The sequence below is a fragment of the Mastomys coucha genome, unplaced genomic scaffold (assembly GCF_008632895.1).
Source record: "Mastomys coucha isolate ucsf_1 unplaced genomic scaffold, UCSF_Mcou_1 pScaffold22, whole genome shotgun sequence".
NCBI lineage: Eukaryota > Metazoa > Chordata > Mammalia > Rodentia > Muridae > Mastomys > Mastomys coucha.
The window spans coordinates 65,242,362-65,264,896 of NW_022196905.1; the positions used below are offsets into that span (position 1 = coordinate 65,242,362).

The 22,535-nt window shown below is 39.8% G+C and overlaps 1 protein-coding gene across 4 annotated transcripts in view; it reads right to left on the minus strand.

Moving 5' to 3' along the window:
• Corin (corin, serine peptidase) overlaps positions 1-22,535 on the minus strand; it is a 211,355-nt gene that overhangs the window by 133,190 nt on the left and 55,630 nt on the right. For all 4 annotated transcript variants that reach the window (XM_031342604.1, XM_031342603.1, XM_031342602.1 and 1 more), the window contains exon 4: positions 10,771-10,978. In XM_031342604.1, coding sequence (XP_031198464.1) covers positions 10,771-10,978 — 208 coding nt within the window. The remainder of the gene's footprint in view (positions 1-10,770; positions 10,979-22,535) is intronic.

A 22,535-nucleotide genomic window follows, 5' to 3' on the forward strand; every position in this document is an offset into this window, starting at 1 on the left:
GATAAAAATAAAATAATAAAAAATAAAAAGATAATGAAAAAATCTGTTTAAATCAACATGTAACTAAATTTGATACTGAAGATACAGGGAGAAAAGTTTTGTATTTGAACAAGTTAAGAACATACATAAAACATGAATTGGTCCTGATAGCCATTCAGGAGTACAGTAGTATCTTAGTCGGTGTTTTTATTGCTGTGATAAAATACATGGCCAAAGCATATACAAGAAAACTATTAATTTAGGGCTCATAATTTCAGAGGGTTAGAGTCCATGATGTTAGAACAAAGGCATGGTATCTGGAACATCCGAGAGCTCATATCTTGATCCACAAGCAAGAGGCAGAGAAAGCTAACTGGGAAAGGTGTGGGCTTTTGAAACCTCAAAGTCTGCCCCCATTAACACACTTCCTCCAACAAGGCCACACCTCCTAATCCTTCCCAAAGAGTTCCACCAACTGGAGCCTGTATTTAAACACATGAGCATATTTCAGCCATTCTCATTCAAACCACCACAGTTAGATAATATAGAGTTAAGAGTGGACAAGTCTCCCCAGTGGTTCTGGAAAGCTTCTTTTGTTCTGAGGCTTCTTATTCCTCACCATCCATGTCATTTTTCATGTCCTGAAGTTAAGACTCTGAGAAACTGACCAATTGTCATGGACTTTTACCCTCTACCATGATCATTTCCCTAGGTCCCCACTCTAGAGCCTCCCTCCCGTGGATAATCTGCTACTATCTGATCTTGAGCCAACAGTTCATTCAGGCCAAGACTCAGTTTCCCCATTCTAAAAAGGGATTTGGAAGAGCTTGAGTTTAGTATTTTCCATACTTCTCTTATTATGAACATTTTGTAAGTTAAAATTCATTCTTAAGAGTAATATTTCTCAGAGGAACACTGAGACCATGATAACCCTATCAGTCTTGCTGACCTGCAAGAAACAATCGACATTTTTTTCTCAAGGCTTGAGCTAGGGATATATAGAAATACTAAAATACCATTAGACCATCTGTTCTAAAATGAGTGCCTAGGAAAATGTCTAGAGTGTTTCTAAATAAGTCTCCTAAGAGGTGTAACCAACCGAGACCCATGAGTTTTACATTGCTGGACGGGGATATGTGAGCTGGGGGTAGAGTATTAATAACTATGAGTCCTTGCAAACGGTGAACAAATGAGGAGCCATTTGTTCTTGTTTTGCCTGAAATTCAGCTGCCTTTGAAGGGCAGATGTGTTTTGCTTTTCATCACATGGAACGCGGTGGTGAGACAGGCTACACTATTTTGGAATATAAGGATCTATATCCAAGCAACAACGCACCGGCAACTGAAAAACAGTGCTTGGCAAAAGGGAAGGACCACTTTGACTATCAGAATGACTATTTTAGAAAGGGTGGTTATTCTTAATTGATGTGTGAAGTACATTTGGTGTGGTGCAAAATAAAAAGTCACTGATGCATTTCAACTCAAGTGAAGGTAGAGAGTTCTGATGTACCTCTCCAAGTATTTGTTGACACATTTGATTAATTTGGAAACATGTTACCACACAATGATAACAAAGACTTGTAGTATTTTTACTAGGAAGGATGTTTTTAAATAATTAATCTACCAAAAATGTTGTTCATTTAATTTGTAACCTCACTACTGAGTTTATTTCCAGGAAATTTTATTATGATACATCTAAAAATATATAGACGTTCATCTAGAAAATTTTAATGTTTGTCATAAATGTAAATTTGTTAAATAGCTAGATATACCAAAATAAACTTATATGGCCAGCAGGATTTTAAGAATTATAAATCATAGTTTTCTGTCAAATTGAGCAACTTTTAAAAAATATTTCATATAAATTCATTGAGAATTTCATGCAACCACCATCATACAATATATTTGATCAAATTCTTCCCTCATTTCTCCCCCTAATGCCTGCCAGATTCACCATCATCTCCTAACCACCAATTTTGTGTCCTTTTGTTTTTAATAAGCTATTAAGCCCAATTTGTACTGTCCTGAATTTGGGGCCATCCACTAGAGTGTGCTTGACCTACTACAGACAATTAAGGAAAATTGACTCTCCCTTCCCGAAAGACATCAACAGTTCACAGATTCTCAGAGGTAAGATCTTAAGAATCCCATTAACTCTCTATGTTAGAATGCTGGTCTTGCATGGGTAGCCACAGCTGCTGTGTGGGTTCATGACTACAGTGATTGTATTCCATCCAGAAGACACTGTTTTGTTCTAGTCCTCTCTGACTTCTGATTCTTACAATCTTTCTGCCCCCTTTTACAGAATGGTCCCCAAGCTTGGCTCTGTGTGTGTGTGTGTGTGTGTGTGTGTGTGTGTGTGATAGAGAATAGATGGTCCAGTGGTAGATAACACATGATCTATCCGTGGTTAAGCCACAATCACTTAGTTCCTTCTCTGCCCTTTGATGAGGTGTGAATTTCATCTCTAGCTGCCATCTATTGCATAAAGAAATTTCTCAGACAGAGTCTAAAAATTGTACTAACTATTGGATATAGAGATACAAAGTTAGAGGGTTGGTTGATATTATGCCCTCTGAAAAGAATACTAGTGGTAGGTTCACCCCTGGGACTTGAGAGATTCCCCAACCCAGAGCTCTTGGTCAGATTTACAGTTGGAAGCACATGTTTCCTGCTATGGAGCAGGTCTCTAATTCAATCAGCAAACAGCTGGTTACCTCCATAGCATTCTTGCCACTATTGCATGGACATGCCTTAGCACACTGGTCATTGTAGTTGACAAGGTTCACAGCTGAGGCCTCTTGTTTTCACCATCCCCACCCCTACTGGATGTCCTGTGGGTTCCCTAAGAACAATCATTTCATATAACTATACTTAGAAAAAAATACAAAATTAACAGTAGTATGATGCCTTTGAGCTGAATGTTCTGCTTAAATATTGCCAAGATCACGTATCACAGCTGTCAAATTGTATTTTTAATAAGCTATGCTGATATATTTAGGAGAGCTTTAGATTTAAAACTCTTTTTGTGGATGTTGGGGAGGATGATGTATGCCTGAGAGAACTTAAAACATTACCCAGGATTTCTGCCTTCTACAGCTCCTGTCTGAGAAAGCCCTTGTCTTGATTATGTGCTGGCCTTTTAACTTACTTTCAACCACAGAAACTAATAGGATGCTATTGCATTGTTGAGGTACATATGATTATGATTTGTCTTATTTACATCCCCCGCCCTTTTCTTTCTTGCTGATTTTGACAAAGCAAATTGCCATACATATTAAGGAGACCACAAGCATGGCTGGCCTTGAGGGTGATTTATTTTCCAACAGCCCTTGAGAAAAGGAAGTTCTTCCAATGACACATGAACTGAGAAATGGACCCTTCCCCAGTCAAGCCTTCAGCTAAGACCTTAGCTCTCGCCAACACGTTAATGTCCACTGTGAAACCCGAGAGCAGAGGAGTCACCTACGCAACCCCAAGGTTCCTATTTCCATGTGAGTTGTTTTACACCATTGAGAGTGTGATAATGCATAACCCCAGTAATGATACAGTTTTCCTTGGCACATCACTTTGCAAAAATTATGTTACTGAGTGCTATTTATGGATGAGACTTAGTCATTTTTAATATCATCCTACTTTGACCTTTTAAAACTGAACTGTTCAGCAGCAATACTCACAAAGTCAGAGTTGGTCATCTCCCAGAACTGTGCCCCTTCCTCAGCCAGGAAGGCACTGTTCATGTCTAAGGAGTCTTGTAAGACCATTTTCTCCTTTTCTGTTATGAGAAAACTTAAAACTTAAAAGGGAGGTGTCCAGACCAAACACTGGCCCTAAAATTTTTACCTAGGGGATCCCCTTTCATATATGAACCAGCATGATGCAAGAATATGAATCCATCACTATTGCTAAAAAGAGCAAGACAACATGTTGCCTGGTGTCACTGTGAGGGTCCAACAGCACCTCAAGTGACTGAAGAAACCTTACATGTCATAGAAGAGAGAGACAGAAGTCTTACTTGGTCTCTACCTTCACTGGGCATAGAGATGAAGAAGTGTCCAAGTGAAGGTTGGTCTTTTCTATAGTCTTCCATCAGAAAAGAGATAATGGAAAGAGTTAGCATATTTCTTACTCTCATTTGTCTGGAGCTCTAACAGCTAGGCCTCGGATTATCTCGTCTTTATTTGTAATAATCATGGTTCCAGCATGGAAAAGATGACCCACTAAAGTTGGAGCACAAAAAAACTATTTTTTTTCCACAAAAAAAAACTATTGACAAAAATCAGTGTTTCCTAATACCAACAAGGGTTAGTGGAGTAGGGTGGGGGCCAGGAACTGTTAATAACTAAATTTTAAAAAACTAAAGAAATAACTAAGTTTAAAGGGAAAAGGAGTAACTACTAGAACTTAGGAAGAGCCATCTAGGGACAGCTGCTACATGGGAGCCGTGTTCTTTCATGCACCCAGTATGTGCAAGTTGGCATAGAGGAATATGAGATGACCATAATAAGTGGCCACCAGGTGACCTGTCCATCCTGCATCCTGATCTACTGGTAGCTCCCTTGGCATCAACCCAACAAAGAGCCCAAATGAGATTGTTGCTAAAACGGTGTCTAGGGAAGAGTTGGAGCCAAGACATGTGGCATCTGACTATGAAGGAGTAAATGAAGACTAGCCAGCACACAGCTGCATGCCTTACATCCAACCGGGGGCACAATAAATACTTGTGGAGGGAGGAGACACAGTAGCATGCTGAGTAGATGGTTCAACTATTATTAACTTAACATCTGGTAGGAGACGGTATAACTCAGAATCAGCAAATGCAGCCATAGTAGGCTTTGAGGGTGGGTGTTTGTCCATCTCAGGGAGGTTGTTTCAGAAGAACATAGTTTGGATGGAAGCAAAATCATGTCACTGTCCATGGAAGAAAAGTGTGGTCATGATTTCCACTCAAGCAAAAGTTACTCTTGAAGGCTTCTTGAGCCAGAATAAGAAAGGATCTCAATATTAAGATTGTTTTCATGCCTGTTCATGTCACATTAAGCTGTCCACCTACTGATTTATTTGCTATTTTTTCATTAATTTATTAATTTATTCACTTCCTATCCTGACTACAGCTCCTCTTCCTCCTGGACCCCCTCACATAGTTCCTTTCTTCATATCCCCATTACCTTCTCTTCTGAGAAGGTTATCTCCCACCAACACAATGTAAGCTCTACAGAGCCAATACATGGTTCCTGGGCATCGTCTTTGCAGTGTCTCCCTTACGAGTATAAAAGTGGAGACACCACAGGTAGCTGTAGAATAAATTATTGAAATGCACAAAGGATGACTTCTGTGTCCCTGGGAATAAAACTATCACTGCAAATGTGGAAGGAGACCCATAACCACATGATCCTCTCCCTAACTGAGTGACCTGGACAAGGATACAAATCTTCTCTGCCCTACAGACCCCCTTTCCCTCACAGATGCAAAATCTCCACATGCCATCCAGTTTTAACGCACTTCCCACATAATAGGAAAGTATCAGTAAAATAGAGAAAACACCCACAGATGAATTGCGTTGTTTATTTGACAACTTTGGGGTTTCAATCTCAGGAGAGTGAATGAACTCCCCCACTGAACTGGGTATGAGTGTCCCAGAGGCTGGCAGTAACATAAGAAGACATTTTCAGAAAGATTTTGGCTGGCCTGATTCTCCAGTTTTACAACCTGGCAAAATAAAAAAAAGCCATTTGAATTATTCAACTGTACATTCCCTACACTTTGGACCATTTTGAGTCCTCAGACAGAGTCTCACCTAAGTTGGCATTTTAGGCGTAATAGCTCACCAATGTTATCTGGTATTTAAGGCCATGTACTATGCTTGGCCGACTGAACCCTCAGCTGACAGGTGCATATAAGATTAGACCACTGTTTTCAAGTTAGGAGGTAGACCCTAGAAAGTAACCTGCCAGCAACTCTGGAATACTTAGCTACTAATAGGATCAGAGTCCACTTTCTTTGGCCAGTGACCTACATATTTTTAATATAACTATTTTAATTCTAATTTTCCAAATGCAGTCAAGGGTGACATAGAGTAGAGTCCTAAGTAAGATAAAATAACATGCACAATTATTTTCTAGACATTAATAACATAAACCTACTGTGGTTTTATATGTTTAATGAATTCTCCAAAAGTTTTAATTCCTATTAAACAATTAGAATTTAGCACAGCGTCAGGGCTGCATGTACGCAGGCCGCTGTCACGGGCTGTGCTTTGACATAACACTGCCACACAGGAAGTCTCCTTCAATTACATGCTGAGCAAACGTGTTACTCAGCATGTAATTGAGACATTATTACGTGTAACTGAGACATTATTAGGAAAGTGTAACTCCAAAATGCTGTGACAGCATCAGGTATGCAAATCCTAGAAGCTGCTCTTTAAAAGCTTCACATCTCTGTGTAGCAAAAATTGTAGCGTTTCAAAAACCATCCCAACGCTGCACATCATGACCACTCCAGGGAGGTTTCTCAGTCTTATTCTGTAATGCAATGAAGCCCAAACTGGAAAATCTTGGTACCTATCCATCAAGATGTCAGGAAAGTGTGTCTCGCATGGAAAAGACTCTACATAATTGACGCATAAACAAGTTCAGAAATCAATAAGTGAATCCATCACCATCATCAAACTCATAAACTCAACCACTTCCCAAATGACTCCTTCCTTCTGTTTCTTATACAAAACCTAGTGTGTTTCTCTGGGGGCTATGTGTGTTAAGAACACATACCATGGTGAAAACAAGTGGTATCACCAGGTTGTCATGAGAAGACAAAAGAAAACCTGGGGTGTTCAGAGAAGGTTTCACTACAGCCAGGATTTGGAAGCCACGGCCTTGATGGGAGAGGGGGTCCTCTGTAGGCAAAAAGAACAGCTTGTGCACACAAGGTTGCTCAAAAGAAGTTCTCAGGACTTAGTTTTGGCTTATTTTTTGTTTGTTTGAGAAATGGAAAGGAAGGTGATTGAAGGTGAGGCTTGGTCCATGACGCTAGAGAGGCAAGAAGGCCTTCAAAAGCTGTGGCCTGGAGCTTAGCTTGAACTCTAAGTCTACCAGAAAGCCACAAAAGGATGGAATCTGGGTCAATTTGTTCTTAAATGATCATGAGGGGGACAATAGAAATCGGACATTTTTAACCATGGGATCAAGTTGATATCAGCCCAGAAAGTAACATACTCCATCAACAGCAAGAACTGCTAATTTACAAAGAATTTTTCTGCTGGACATGAACACCCTCTATAAGTCATAAGAAAGTGGGAGGTATGATCAGAATTGTAAGTAACTTGGGGGGGTTAGTCTTAACAAGGGTTTACTATTTCTTAAATTTGAATAACTTTATATTACTAAAAATTATTACATTTAAAATGTTAGTTCTAGTCTAGACTATGGAAATAGCTCAGTCAGTGAAGTGCTTGCCATAAGAACCTGAACTCAATACATAGAACTTGTGTTTTAAAAAAACAAATAAGTGGGCATGGTGCCACATGCTTGTAGGCCCAGCACTGAGGAGCAGAGGCAGGAGAATGTCCAGAGCTCACTGACTAGACACCTTGTCTACTCTGTAAGTCCCAAACCAAGGACAGTCTCAGAAAACAAGACAGCTGGTTCCTGAGAAATGACACTGAAGTTGACCTCTGGCCTCCACAAGCAAGCAAGACTACACACACACACACACACACACACACACACACACACACACACACACACACTTACACACACACTGTCCATTTGAAGAAATCAGGAAATCAAGCATGTCATCTACATTTAACACGAACCAATATTTTGCTCTCTACTTGATATTTTTAAGCAATATATTCTAACCTAGGTACTTTAGAGGCATTCCAATAGTTTATCAGTTAAAATTTTACATTTTTATATGGTATGTTCCACTGAATCCTTATGTTCTCCTGCCTTTCCAATAGATACTGTTGCAATACATCCATACACATTTGGCCAAAGCAAACACAGTTCAAAATAAAGACAATTAAATTACATTGTTTCAACATACAATATAGTTAAATTGTGACTGTGGTCTCCAAAGAATCAGGTTAAAAACTATACTGTTTATACATCTCACTATAATTTTTTTAAATTAAAATTTAATTGTTATTAAGTAGCTTTTTTTTCTGGGCTGGAAAAAAACCTTTTTCTTTATTTGAATAATATGGCCTATAATAGATGATACAAAATAGTGAAATACAAGAAAAATATGTTTGACCTTATAATGGGTTTTCTACAATACATTTGCTTTGCTGAACTTATTCTACTTATTAAATTAGGGTGCAGTTCCCATACACATACTAAATGACAGCAGGAAGCATGACCTAAAAGTACAATTACAAAACTAAATATAATAATAAAAATAGGATAAGTCCCCAAAGAACACTTGAAAAGTAACTGTAAATTATTATTCATTATAACAGAAATTAGAAAAACTCTCATACTGGTAGAGTTATCAAAGGGTAAATCAGGTCAGAGGGAAAACAAATTTAACTTAAAGTGCCTTGAAAACTGTGGGCAGCTCGAAAGTGTTTACCCAAGCAGAACTGAGTTAGAATAGAGACCATCGTCATGATGGGCCCAGCAGTTTCAGGACTCTGAACACACTCCCTTCCATTTTCTTTCTTTGTGCATGCATGAACTCAAAGAGCAGTTAATCTGAAAATAATAATAATAATAATATGTAAGTGAAGTTTTCAGAACTTAAATAGAATGGGAATCTAATTCCAAAAATTCTTTGATATTTTATCTAATTTTGCTTCATTTACTTATTTTTGGCAATCCTTCACGCATGCCACACACACACACACACACACACACACACACACATTAGAAGTACACTTTTGTGGTCTCCATTTCATTAATTCTCCTTGTCCTTCACAAATCACCACTTCATAGTTATTGCTAACATTTATTGAGCTCTTTCTAAGGGCCAGGCAGTGTCCCAAGCCCTAGATGTCATTAAATCCTCACATTAATTTTGAAACATAAGTCTAACTGTTATTTCTGTCTTATGGATGATGAGATCATGACACACAGCTCCTATAGCCTGCTTTCCCAACCACTGCTCCAAAGCGAAAGATCTACATCTTAATCTCTAGAACTGGAATCACCTCATTGGACACAGGATCTTTGTGGGATACAATTAAGAGGCTGGATGTGAATCTATTATCCTAGATTGTGTTAGGCGAGCCCTGAATCCAATGACATTGTCCTTATAGGAGACCAGAGAGGAGGAGATGTCAGCGGTCAGGAGATGTTCTATGATGGCAGAGGGCAAAACTGGAGGAGCAGGAGCACAAGACAAAGGAGCAGAAATAATAGGAAATAGGACAGGCAAAAGGGAAAATGGATTCTCCCCATAGAGTTCTGGGAACCAGACAGCCTACCAACAGCCAGACTTTCAGCCTTCAGAACTAAGAAGGAAGACATTTCTGTTGTTTGAGCCACCCAGCAGGTAGCAATTGGTTAAAGCAAGCCAAGAAAAGGAAAACAACCACCAACTGTGTTGCCACAGGCTGGGAAAATAAAACGTCTCTTGGTGGCCATCTTCAATTGTTTCTGTAGTTCAGGGTGCTCAGTGTGCGGGGCAAGCACTGTGGCACTGACTCACAACCACAGCCCACACAAGCATCTCCTATTTTAGCCCGTGGGAAAAATGAAATCCACCTCCTCTTTCTGTGTATAACACAAAGTCACCCTCTGTAGCTGATTCCTTGATAACTCAAGTTTCACCGAATTCTGCACTGCTCAGCTTCTACTGCGCCTGTTCCACCTCCATATAATAGCAGTGCGACATCTTGCAAACAAAGCAACAGGCGTTTCCCTGATCCTTAGGGCACTTCACACACTGCTGAAATTATCACAAACATGGGAAGGAGTCGTACCTGAGTTACTATTCTGGAAAGTTCCAAACATTTCCATCCAGAAAATAATTCATCTTATATGTGACTGGGTACTTACCATGTGCTTTGAAATTGTCTGAATACACTTCAAATAACCATGACGTTATTTGGGTTGATCAACTGTTACAGAGAATTACCTCTATCTTATTGAGTCATTTCTGTCTGTCCCTCCACATCTCCTCCCCGACCTAGCACTAGATCCCCAGGCTGATGAGAAGAACCATCCAGAAGGCCACTCATAACTGATTTAAATAAGATTTTTGGACTTCTTAGCTGATGATATTTAACGAGATTCTGGATTTCATTCATTATACTGGATGTTTTGGGGCCCTGCTGGTGAGTAAATTTACCTGCAGAAAGGATGATTGGAGAAGGGAGTTGGAGTACTTATCCCTTCCCCTCACTCTTAGCTACAAGTATCCAATTGCTTCAAGCCTTTTCTCCTCTTCAAGCCTTTGGTACTAGAACTACATTGTCTCATCATGAGACCTCGGTACTTTTTATTACTGAATTGCCTCCCTGGCAAACCTCCATAAAAAGCCTCACTAACAAACATTTCAGCTATACCTTTGAGTACCTTTTCCCCTTGTCAGACCTTCACTGAAACAGCAACTGAGTGTCCCTTGACAGCATCAATTAGAATATGGATATTTTCTTCCCATTAAAAAAAAAAAAATCTGGATTTTCTAAATACTGAGACTTGCAATTAACTGTGACAGATGTGAGTCCCTTCTCCCCCAAAAGCAATAAATAAAAAGAAACATTAGTAACAGGATGACTTGTTCCTCTTGGACACTTGTCTCTAAAATAACTGAGCTCTTATCACTGAATGATATGGTTCCAAAATACCTGTCATCGCCATCAACAACGCACTCGGGGAAGACGAGGCTACAGCCAAAGAGCAGGATATGTTGATAGCAATTGAGGCGATGGAGGTACGTGAAGAACTTGAGGAATTTCTCCATGTCCATGTTTTTGACAATTGGCAAGAGAGGTGCCAGCGTGCTGTGGTAGGGCAGAATTTGACACTGGCTGTGAGTGATGTTCATGCAGGTGCCTGGGAAGTGGAGACACTCACAGTTAGAAGTCAAATAAGAAATCTGTGTCTAGAAGCTTACATAATATGACAGGTTAAGGAGTTCATACATCTTACACCCTATACTATAGTGCAACTATCACACAGACAATTATGCACATAAGTACATGTGAATACAACAATGAAATCAGCTTAGTGATATTTATGAAGGGGGAACAAGTGTTTCCTGAAAAAATGTGGACAATTCTCTCATAGGGAGCTGCTGTGTAGCCCCTACCTGGGAAGGATAATATGCATCAGGGTGTTTAAACATTCCAATGCCACTTAAAAGAACTTATCATAAGAAAATAACCCTGGTAATGGGTGTAGATTTTTGTACATGGATCATACATAGCTTACTACTTTTCAAAAATAGAAATCCAAGCCTTCAACAGTGGAGATTGATTTAAGCATATGACTATAGACAATAGAATACTTAATTCTATGATATGCAAAATGCATTGAAAGCCTATTTAATCATATGGAATGGTGGTCATAAGCTAAAAAATAAAAACAGCACTTTATGAAAGAAATCAGTCTAGCAAATGCATACCATGATACACATATCTGTAATCCCGACTAAGGCATGCTGCCCAGTCATCTTGTGACTTCTGACCTCTCTCTCCTTCACAGTCAGTTCTGATAGGCACCATTTCATCTATGACCCACACAATCCTACCACCCCAAGAACTTGTCTGTTTACTCTGACATAAATCAAAATGTTGACATGGGCTCATGTAATGAAAATTTGAGAGACTTTTCTTTTTCATTTTATTCTATACTCTTGAATTGCTTTAATAACCATTTAGTGTTTTAAATTAATTTAAAGTTGTTATCTATGCAAGCTAATATTTAAAACACAAAATTCACAAGCTTAAGAAATATAGTGAAACTATTAACTCTATTTTAATGGAGGAAAAAATAGGAGGGACATTTCAACAAAAATCGCAACATCTCTTCTGGGTTCCATACCATTTCCAGAGAAATTATGATAATATTCTCTCCATATATACAGTTGACTTCATAATAACAAACCCAGTGCTGACAGACAAGCCTGCAGTTTAATAAGAGGACCAAACACCACTCTCCATCTGTAACAGAAGGTGAATGTGATCTCTAATGTAACATCACCCACTCTTGTAGACATGCCTCAGATTGACTTTGAAATCGTCCTATCTTCTTTCAAGTACATTTCTTATCCCGCTTTTCTTCCAACTACTCTGTTCTATAGGAAGTCCTTTCCCCAAATGGAGGGAACAGACTGTAGTTATTTGATCAAAGAACCTTATACTTCTCTAAAAGATACCATCTCCCACTTTTAGAGGATATTCATTGACTACTCAAATATGCTGAGCTCAGTGGTAGAAGATCAAAATGTGGTTTCCATTTTTGAAGGCAGCTGGAAATAGACATCTCTATACACAGAACCTTAATGTAAACATGACAAAGAAGTTAAAGCCACACCCCTTCATGTGCATCCTTATCTTCAAAATACAAAATGAGAATGAAGAACTTGCAGAGGAAGAGATGTTCAAGTACATACTAGAACATAAACACACACATACAGCTGAGATGGGACATTCTGGACAGGTTTCATGAATATATCACTCAAGCTACTTGGGAATGTGTAGCCTTCTCAGCTTTGAGTAGGCCTATCCCAGCCTTGAACAGGCTGAGCAGTTTTCCCAGCCTTGAGCAGGCTAAGCAGACCTTGAACCTTCACCATGACAGGTCTTATCAACCTGGACAGAGACATCTGTCTTGGCTGCAGTTGCAGGTCCCCATGGTAACTTTGATGTTTTGGCTGCCTGTGCTGAGCTTGCTGCTACAACATACTCCAGCTGAAGAAGGGGATGGTCTTTGTGGGTTTTTTTTTCCTTTATATACACAAAGCTTATTATTAAACTTTGAGCCTTGATCAGAACCTTTGTCTTGGCTTCATCCTTCTTCCACCCCCTTTACCTTATTTCCAGTCCTCCTTTCAGGTAAACCCAGTTTGCCCATGGCTGCTGGATGGCTACAGGAATGAAAGTTAAAACACACTTTAGTGTGAGAAAAAAAATTGTCGGTTGGAAAAACAGGGAGACAGAGGAGCCACCTTTGTGTACATAACGCTAACGTGGAGTTTCTCTGAACAAGCTGATAGTAAATGTTTCTCCATCAAAAGATGCAATCCAGACATGTGCCATTTTCTGTGAACCAGCTTGGGGCTGAGAACCAGAAGAAGCACCCGTATCTCCTAGGCCACAGCTATCTCACTTCCACAACCCAGGGAAGGGACATCTGGCCCATAGTAAATAGGAGGAAACTCAATTTCAGAAGACTAAAGCCTTCCTCCCAAGACAGACATGAAGACCAAATGCTAGACTTCTGAGTAGTTTCTACCTTGTGGCACATCAGAGTTAATATATTAAAGGTAGTCCCCAAAAACTAAGTATTAATGTCCCTAGAGAGGAATGTTTGTGTATCTGTCAGACCATTTTCTGTTGCTGATACCAGCATGCCATAGAGTACGTTACAAAGAAAAGAAGTGTACTTTGCCCAATGTTTCTGTATGCTGAAAAATGGAGGGTAGGGTAGGGTCACATCTAATAAGAGCCTTTGTGTTGGTGGTAATCTCTGTAGAATTATAATCTAGCAATGAATTATGACTATAAATCTTTAAAATCTCAAATAATTTGCATAGACATAAGGAAGACTTTCTTATATCCCTAGACTAATTTTTCCAAAGCATGATTACATCATAAAATTCAAGCCTAACACTACAGCACAAATTTTCTCATTCTGAATGAAGAAAGTACAGCTCCATACATATGCAGTTAGATAGAAAGATAATGGATAGACAGGCAAATAGGCAGACATTAAAACATGACTTACAGAAACATACAAGGTTAGTAAGAGGAGTGAGGCTGGGATTTAAGTACTCTACCCATTAGCATGTTTCCTTAGTGTTCCATACCTGTCAATAGCACAGCAAACCCTGAAGGAACCAAAATGGACAAGAACTTAATGTACAGAGAATGAGAACAAAAGATATAATGGGAAAGTGCCCATTTTGATGGTGAAGACATATAAATTTTAGGTTGGCAGATGGCATCTAGGAGGACAGTGCTGGTTGGAACATTGACCATGGAGATTGTTTTACAATTGCAAGGGAGGAGGGAAGTCTGTAAAACGTAAGGTTGGGCAAGAACACTCAACAGACCTAGCTAAGAATCCACTCATGGCCAACAAATATAAAAGGGAATTATTTTCTAAGGATATTAACTTCAACTCTTTCATATGCACACAATGGTGTCTATTACTTATTATCCCTCCTGCCTCAACATATGGGTCAAATATTACTTCTTCCTAGAATATTCCATTGTCTTTGAAACACGTATTGTATGTGTACACATTCTCCCAAGCAGAAATTGATTTCCTAAACCAGCTACATGCTGTGCACCATGAAAAGTCACTTCATCTCTGTGGGGATGTGGACCAGCCATTTGAAAAGGGGTTCATTTAAGGGACTACAACATCAAACTTGCTTTTCTTAGGGTGGAGGACAAGCAGGGGCTATTTTTCTTTCCTGACAACTTAGTAGTGAGTCTCATGGAAATTAGAGGTCAGGACTGACGCATGAGACCACATACCAAACACAGGGGCATAACTGGCCTTAGTGTTCCTTATAGACATCATGATTTGATTATCGTATTTCCTTTTGAAGAAGTCACATCAAGTGCAAAGCTGGGGAGGAGAATCTGAAAATTGGTCCTCAAAGGAGGAAATCTAGTGTAGGATCCAACGTATTCCTGGTGAGATGTTGAGTCTCACTGGTACCTTCAGTCTAAGACACTGTTTCTAGTTAGCAATGGTCCAAGAACAGTGGTCAGAATATGTGCTGATTAACAGAGAGCTTCCATTCAAGAGGATGCTAAGCTTTGAGAGCATGGTGCGCCTGACACCTATGCTCATGACTGTCAGAGCCCAGCAGAGCAGTTTTCTGGATCAGATTGGGTTTGTCCCTGATCCTATCTCATTGATTTAGACACTAGGATTTCAATGCCAGAGTTAGAAACTAAAGATCGATCTGCTGTAGAAATTGCCCTTGTAACTTGAAGCTGAAGGGGTTTGCAACCCCTTAGGAAGAACAGCAATATCAATGAACCAGACCCACCCAGAGCTCCCAGGGTCTAAACCATGTAGCCACATATGCAGCAGAAGATGGCCTTGTCAAGCATCAATGGGAGGAGAGGCCCTTGGTCCTGTGAAGGCTCCAGTGTAGGGAAATGCCATAGTGGGGAGGAGGGAGTAGGTGGGTGGATGGGGGAATATCCTCATAGAAGCAGGGGTAGGGGATAGTATAGGGGGTTCCCTGAAGGGGACCAGGAAAGTGGATAACATTTGAAATGTAAATAAAGGAAATATCCAATAAAATAAAAAAAGAAGTGCTGTTTGGTCAGGAATTAGGCACTCAGGAATTAGGGAGAGTCAGAATTTATATGTATGTGACTATTTTAAATGCAGAACAAGAATAAATGGTTAAATAGTCTAAACTAGCATAGAAAAATCTAAGGTTCTGAATAACTAACCTTAAAGTGATATTCCTCTGGTTTGATGGCATGTCTCAGAGGTTAGGAACATGAGCTGCTCTCCCCCAAAGACCAGGGGTTCAGTTCCCAGCACCCACATAGTAGCTCCTAACCATCTGTAACTCCAGTTCCAAGGGATCCTTTACTTCTGATCTCTACACACACCAGGTATACACATGATACACAGACATACATGCAGGGAAAACATTTATACATATAAGATAAAATAAATGAACCTTAAAAAGAGTGAAAATAAATTTTTAAATGGTGATATTCATGGCCTGTATTGTCTGGGAAGGAAATTTGAAAGTTTATGAGAGGGAAATGAGCAGATCCATTTCCTGGACACTTGACACTAGGTCTTCCGATTTTATCAGTAGCATTTTTTATCATCTGCAACCACAATGGTTCCATTTTTAATGGAAGCAATGTAGTAAATGGTGTGTTTAATTTTGAGTCACATTCATTTCAACAGTGCTTTCTTTCAAATGTTTGTTAAACTTAAATAAAATCTTTTTTTAATAAAAAAAAAGGTGTAACAAAACCACAGTAAATATGTAACACTATCACATGAGAGGCAAGAGCTGTTCAAATTTTTAAAAAATGAGAAAAAAAAATCTGTTTTTCTAGAATTTTGCTATCTGCTATCTAATATCCTATCAGGAAACATGGGTGGAGCTTCTGTTTGCCTTGACACAATTGCATATTTAATTAAAGGATGACTAGTCGGAACCTCAGACCAGGGGAGAAGATTGTACCAGAGGCATTCGTTTGCCTTAATTTACCCACAATGCATCATTTTAAGCCCTGGTTTTACCTCAGAGGTCTCCCCTGGCAATGGCCCAACATTTGTTTGTCCCATCTACAGAGCCTGTGCATCTGCGAGATCAAGAAGCGAAGCTCTTTGTACTCAGCGCTGCTCAGAGGTTTGGGGAGAAGGTCATGGCAGGGCTGGCCTTCTTTGCAGTCTCTCCTTTGGCTCCTCTTGTAAAGTCTGTTATTAATTTGGGTGCTACTTCCCATGTGGTCCTCAGCCCTTTGTGTGGTGACATTGTTGTGAACATTTTCAAGTTCTGTCTGTGTATTTTTGTGCTCAGTGTTGACTGAGCGACCGTAGCTCTCCCGGCACTATCCTCAGCCCAGGCTCACACATTCTTAGTTCATTTGCTCTGCCTACAGCTTGTTATCTCAGACTCACAGCTGAGGAAACAAGCGGGGGGTGGGGGGGGTCATCTCTCTGAGAGTCCACACAGCTGGCAAATGGCAAGCCCAGACTCTAACACCCTTTACCTCACTCCCCGCTCCAGTCCCCTCCCATCAGCAGCTGCCTCCTACACCAAGCATCTTCAGCATCTTCTCACCTAATTTATATCCATTCCGAAGAGCCCCGTGTACCATTGGTCTGACTTCCACAGAGGTTCCTCTCCTCACACGACCAATCCCTGTTAGACTCCTAGTGCATGTCAGGCACTTTTCAAGCCACAAAGAAAGTGGTAAGAAGCAAGTAGTGTCCTTGCCTTTGAAAAGTTGTGGTGTCATGGGAGTGAAGACACAAAACAAATATACACTGCCTGGCCTATACAACAAGACACATACCCATAATCCTGATGCTCAGAAGGAACCAAATAAGGGACACACCTCCCTAGAGAGAGGTGCTAGGATGCACAACCAGAATGAACTGAGGACTCTTAGTCAGAATCAAAATGGAGTCTCTCTGTTAGCTCTAACAATAAATTATGTAATAAATTAATCCCAGATGTTATTGACCAAGACCTCTCATCTCTCATTGATTAAACCTGACGAGAGTAACCATCACAAAAGACTGTAAGGACCACAACCTTGTACAAGAGCCACTGCAAACTTACACAAAATTGTATCTGCAGGAAGGTCTGTGTGACAGCCACTTCTTTCATCTTGGACTGATGCTATCCTTGTGATGCTACCCCTGTATAGCTAACCACCTTAGTCAAGGAATATTTTTGCAAAGTATGCAATCCCCATTCCACCTAACCAAAGCTTCCTCTTGCCTCCACTTCTTGGCATACACATAGTTCACTATGGCAGACATATTCCCATAGCAGGGTTTGCTATTCATAAATAAACTTAATGTTTGGAGAAACTCTGATTAGTATCAGAACTGACAGTTTTGTAAGTAAATTCCTCCTTTAAGAAATATCCCAGAATTAAATATTCAAGCGGCAAAAATGTAAGCTTCAGATACCGAAAGGAATGATTTGACCCAGCTCTTTGAGTTTCTATGAAGTTATACTCACACTCAGTTTGCTTTCTGTCCCCTGTCTTCATTGTTTCTATTGAGACACTTAAATTGTCATCACTTTATATTATTTACTGAGGATTCACAATCATCTAATGAGACCATCAAAAGGGAGCACTTCCCTTCTTGCCACTGACTTAATCATAGCATCTAGGCTGCCCCTGAAGGGTAAAGAACCACAGCAGTGGTCTGATGCAGAGAGCTAACCTTTCCAGACAGCAAAGATATCCCAGGAGCATCCCATTTATAGCGTACCTACATCTTTTCATAATGTGTCAAGTATTATCTTCATTATAACATTAACAAATACAGATAGACCTTGTCTTCATGATGTTGGGCTCTGATAAGTTGGTTGAAAATGGAAGTATCAGACAGACCTGTTGGCACAGATTGTAACCCTAGCTACCCAGGTGATGAAAACAAGAGGAACACACATTCAAGGCCCACATGGACTACAAAATGAGCTCAGGGCAAGCCTGCATGGCTTAGTGAAATCCTGTCTCAAAGACATGAGAGGGCTGGGGAACTATTCCATGGTAGAGTGTTTGTTTGACCTATGTAAGACCCTAGGAATCCCTAGCAGTACAAAAACAAAAGTTGATTCAGTCAACTGTATTTGTTATGTGTAATGTAGAGCTGTGGAGCCAGCACCAGTCGCTTGCCTGTGTGACTAAGTGGCTGACTGGGAGCTGAGGTTTTGTCACTGCCTAGAATCACAGGAGAACATAGTATTCCACTCTGCCAGAACAGGAGAATGTTCCCAACTCAAAGTAGAGTTTCCACTGCATGAATGCCAAAGAAACGAAAGTCAACCAACTGTATGTTTGTTAGTGACTTCATCCCACTACCCTCCCACATCAGGGAAATGAATTTTTCACTAGAATGTCACTGGAGAGTATACTCAATAACTATTCAATGAATGTAAGATGAGACTAAATTGGGAAAACTCTTGGCTTCCAAAGACATTTTTATCGCCTGATAGCCAAGTAGCTATAGAAAACCAGGATACCTGAGACACAATGGCCCTGCTGCTGCTGGCTAACATTGCTGCTGTTGTTTTCAATAACCTGTTCCCTAGATGTCTTGACAGTGTGGGAGGTGCTCCCTTTATAAGATCTATTCCTGGCTTCTACTGCACTCTGGACAGCACCTCTGTAGTTGAGAGGGGAGCCTCTCTTTCCTGTAGACAAAGCTACACCCTCGACCCTTTGTCATTCTCGTCATTCTCGTTGGCTTTAGCAGGAGATCTCACTACAGTAAAGGGAAGAATCAAGTTCAAGAGACGAAGAAATGTGAAGAGATAAACACAGCACAAGGAGTGCCACAGAGCACCCTGAGGACAATGGGAGCACAAAGAACAGGACTGAGTGACAACCATTGGAGGCTCTGTAAACTCTTGGACTTAGGTAAACTCTGGGTCTCAGAGACAGACCACGTACAAAGCTGAGAGGTCTCTAAAAGCAACAATGGTACTACTTAGTCTTCTCTTTACTGTGGCCAAATGCCTCATAAGCAACTTTAGGGAAGAAGGGATTGACCCATCTTACATTGAGGGGATGCTGGATGCAGTCCATCGTGATGTGTGTTGTGGGAGGGGTGTGTTAGGGCAGCAGAAGCATAAGGCAGCTGGATATGTTGCATCTGCAGCCAGGAGCACACAGAGATGAATGCTGGGAATACTGGTTCTCCACTAGCTGGGACCCCATTCCAGGGAACAGCATCACTTATGTTGCTGTAGGCCTCTCCCAGTTATTTCAATCTAGAATATCTCTTACTACTGGAATGGAATGGAGACTCAGAAACAAATCCACAGATGTGTCATCGATTACTTTTGATAAAGATGCCAAGAACCTATAATAGGGAAAGGATGATCTCTTCAACAGTGTTAAGAAAAATAGATACTGACATACAGACTAATTAAAATGGATCCTGATCTCACACCCTATTCAAAACCAATTCAAAAATGGATCAAAAACTCTGTGGGCTGAGAATAAATTCACTCACTCAAGTCAAATAGCTTTGACCATAGCAGGAAGTCTGTATCCAAAAATTGTGCCTACAATTCATTCCTTGGTGCAGCAGAACTGTCAACTCTCAGCTTAGCTACGGTGGAGGTAAAATACTTTGGTGATGTGAGGGTCATTGAAATACAGCCCTGTTACAATAAAACCCAATGTCTAAAAATTGTTCTTATTTTGGGCTTGTACCACAGTAAGAGCCAAGATTTTAAACTCTACTAAATACAAAACAAACAAAAAGATTTTATATATTCATGTTCATTTAAGAAAATACTAGTAGTGATGTATTATTTTTAAGTATACAGCTAATATGTTTGGAGTTATTTAAAATTTATATTGAGAGAAAAATGTATTTTCACTATTGCTGTAGATGAGCATCTACATAAGACTGTTAAATTGATTGTTTTATATCAAACAACTTTTACAATACTTACTTTTATTGTTATAATATTTTATAAATTTTAAGGAATACGACAAAAAAGGTATTGTAGGTATTGAAGGGGGGGTCTCTGGGAGGAGCAGTGGTACAAAAGGGGTACAAGAATGTGATTCAATTCTATTTAATTAAAATATGTTTTTAAATGTTAACAAATTCAGATAAATTGAAATCATGTAACTTTTCTCATCATAATGCAATAAAAGTTTAAAAAAGAAAAAAAGAAATCTTAATTATCAATATTATTTGTAACAGCTAAGATTTTTAGTCAGCCAACAATATATAAACTCATAAAATTATGTCATTTTATGTATATTACAGAATATTGTTCATCCCTTTCAAAAGAAGAAAATCTTGGGCTGGGGATATAGCTCAGTGGTGGAGTGCTTGTCTAACATGTTTGAAGTCATGGTTTCAAACTCAAAGGAGAAACTGTCATTTGCAGCAACATGGGTGAACATGAAGAACACTGTGTTAATTGAAATAAGCCAAGCACAAAAATAAAACAATCTCACGATTTTACTCGTATGTGAAATTTAAATATGTCAAACTATCAAGAACAGATTTGTATCAGGGATGGAGAGATGACCCAGAGGTCAAGGGCACTGGCTCCTCTATCAGTGGACCAGTTTCAATTCTTAGCACCCACATGGTGGTTAACACTTATGGGTAGTTACTGTTCCAGGACATTTAACTCTCTCTTCTGGCCTCTGGGGAACTGAGCACACACATGGTACACAGACATGCATTCAGGTGAAACGCTTATACACATAGAATGAAATTAAACATAATAACAATAATTTTAAAAATATTTTTAAAACCAAAGTAATAATATAGTCACCAGGTGCTGACGTGAGAAGAGGTGACCACTGGGAGACATTGGTTACGGGGCACAATATTGCAGTAAAGACTGGAAGAATGAGTGTGGTAGGCCTATAGTACAACACTACGAGTGCAGGTACTGATATTGTATTATACACATTGAAAGTTATTAAATGATGCCAAGCATGTATTCTCTGTAAATAAATAAATAAAACACACAAATATGTACATAAATACATAAATATATACATAAATGTCAGTCACAAAGAGAAACCCAGATACTGTGACAATAGCTTTTTCTCATACTTTGTAGCCAGGACTTTGCTTTGAGGAGGAAATGGTTCCCAAGTCCTCGCCTATGGCCCAATTAGACAGAAGCCTTAGAGTCTATTCCCTGAGGTATGGCAAAGTCAACCCAGGTCGGAAACACATCAGCTGAGTGGAATGATAAAGGTCATCTGCTACACTCAATAACTTACACAGAAGTGAACGTTCTGCCAGAGTCATTCCTGAAACCAGCCAATTTGAAAGGATTTCGTGTCCTCAGAAAATTAACAAGAGTGTCCCAGTAAGATTAGAGGGAGCAGGAAGCTTCCATGGGCAGCCTCATGTTCTAGATTCCGATGCTATCAACTGCGCATTACATCTTCATAAATGTTTGTTCAGATGCCCCTCCAACTTAGAATCCCTTAAACCTCAAACATGTAATCAGACTGAAGAATAACTAGTGTTCTGAGTCTCCAAGGCAAAGTCGTAAGGGAAGACAAGATACATGCATAATATGAACTTGTAAACAAATAGCTGGTATTTTTTACATTGATATGATAGGGCAGGACAGGGGTATGTAGGGTATTTATTTCTAGCTCATGGTTCCAGAGTTGGACAAAACTGATAATCTGTCTGGGTCACATGGCAAGAATAATAAATGTGTTGTTCTTGATGGGGCCCCAGAATCCTGACTACTATCTGGAAAAGATGCTGCTGAGAGCTGTAGGCTCACATGTTTATGGAGGGTGATGGTGCTTGTGTATCCCCCAGGATCTTCTACCTCACTGCTTCACATGATCGGCGGACACACGACCACTTGGTCCCTAAACTCCAGAAAAAGCAGGGGCTTTGGACGTGAGGTCTCCATTTCTTTTTCACAGAAATCTTCCTGCATAATTCATTTTAAAATGTTCATCAGTGTTAAAGAACACATTAATGAAATAACATACTTGCTGTGGCTCAACAGCCATCAGCTTATCAAACATCAGGGCCCTGATAATGGACAGCCTGGAGGACATTCAGCAGAGCAAACGTATAAACGCTAACCAAAGCAAAATAAGCTGAGTCTGACTTCTCAATAAATGATTGGAGAATTCAAAGGCAATTCAAAGGGAAAAAGTATAAAATTCTAAGCCGGGCAGTGGTG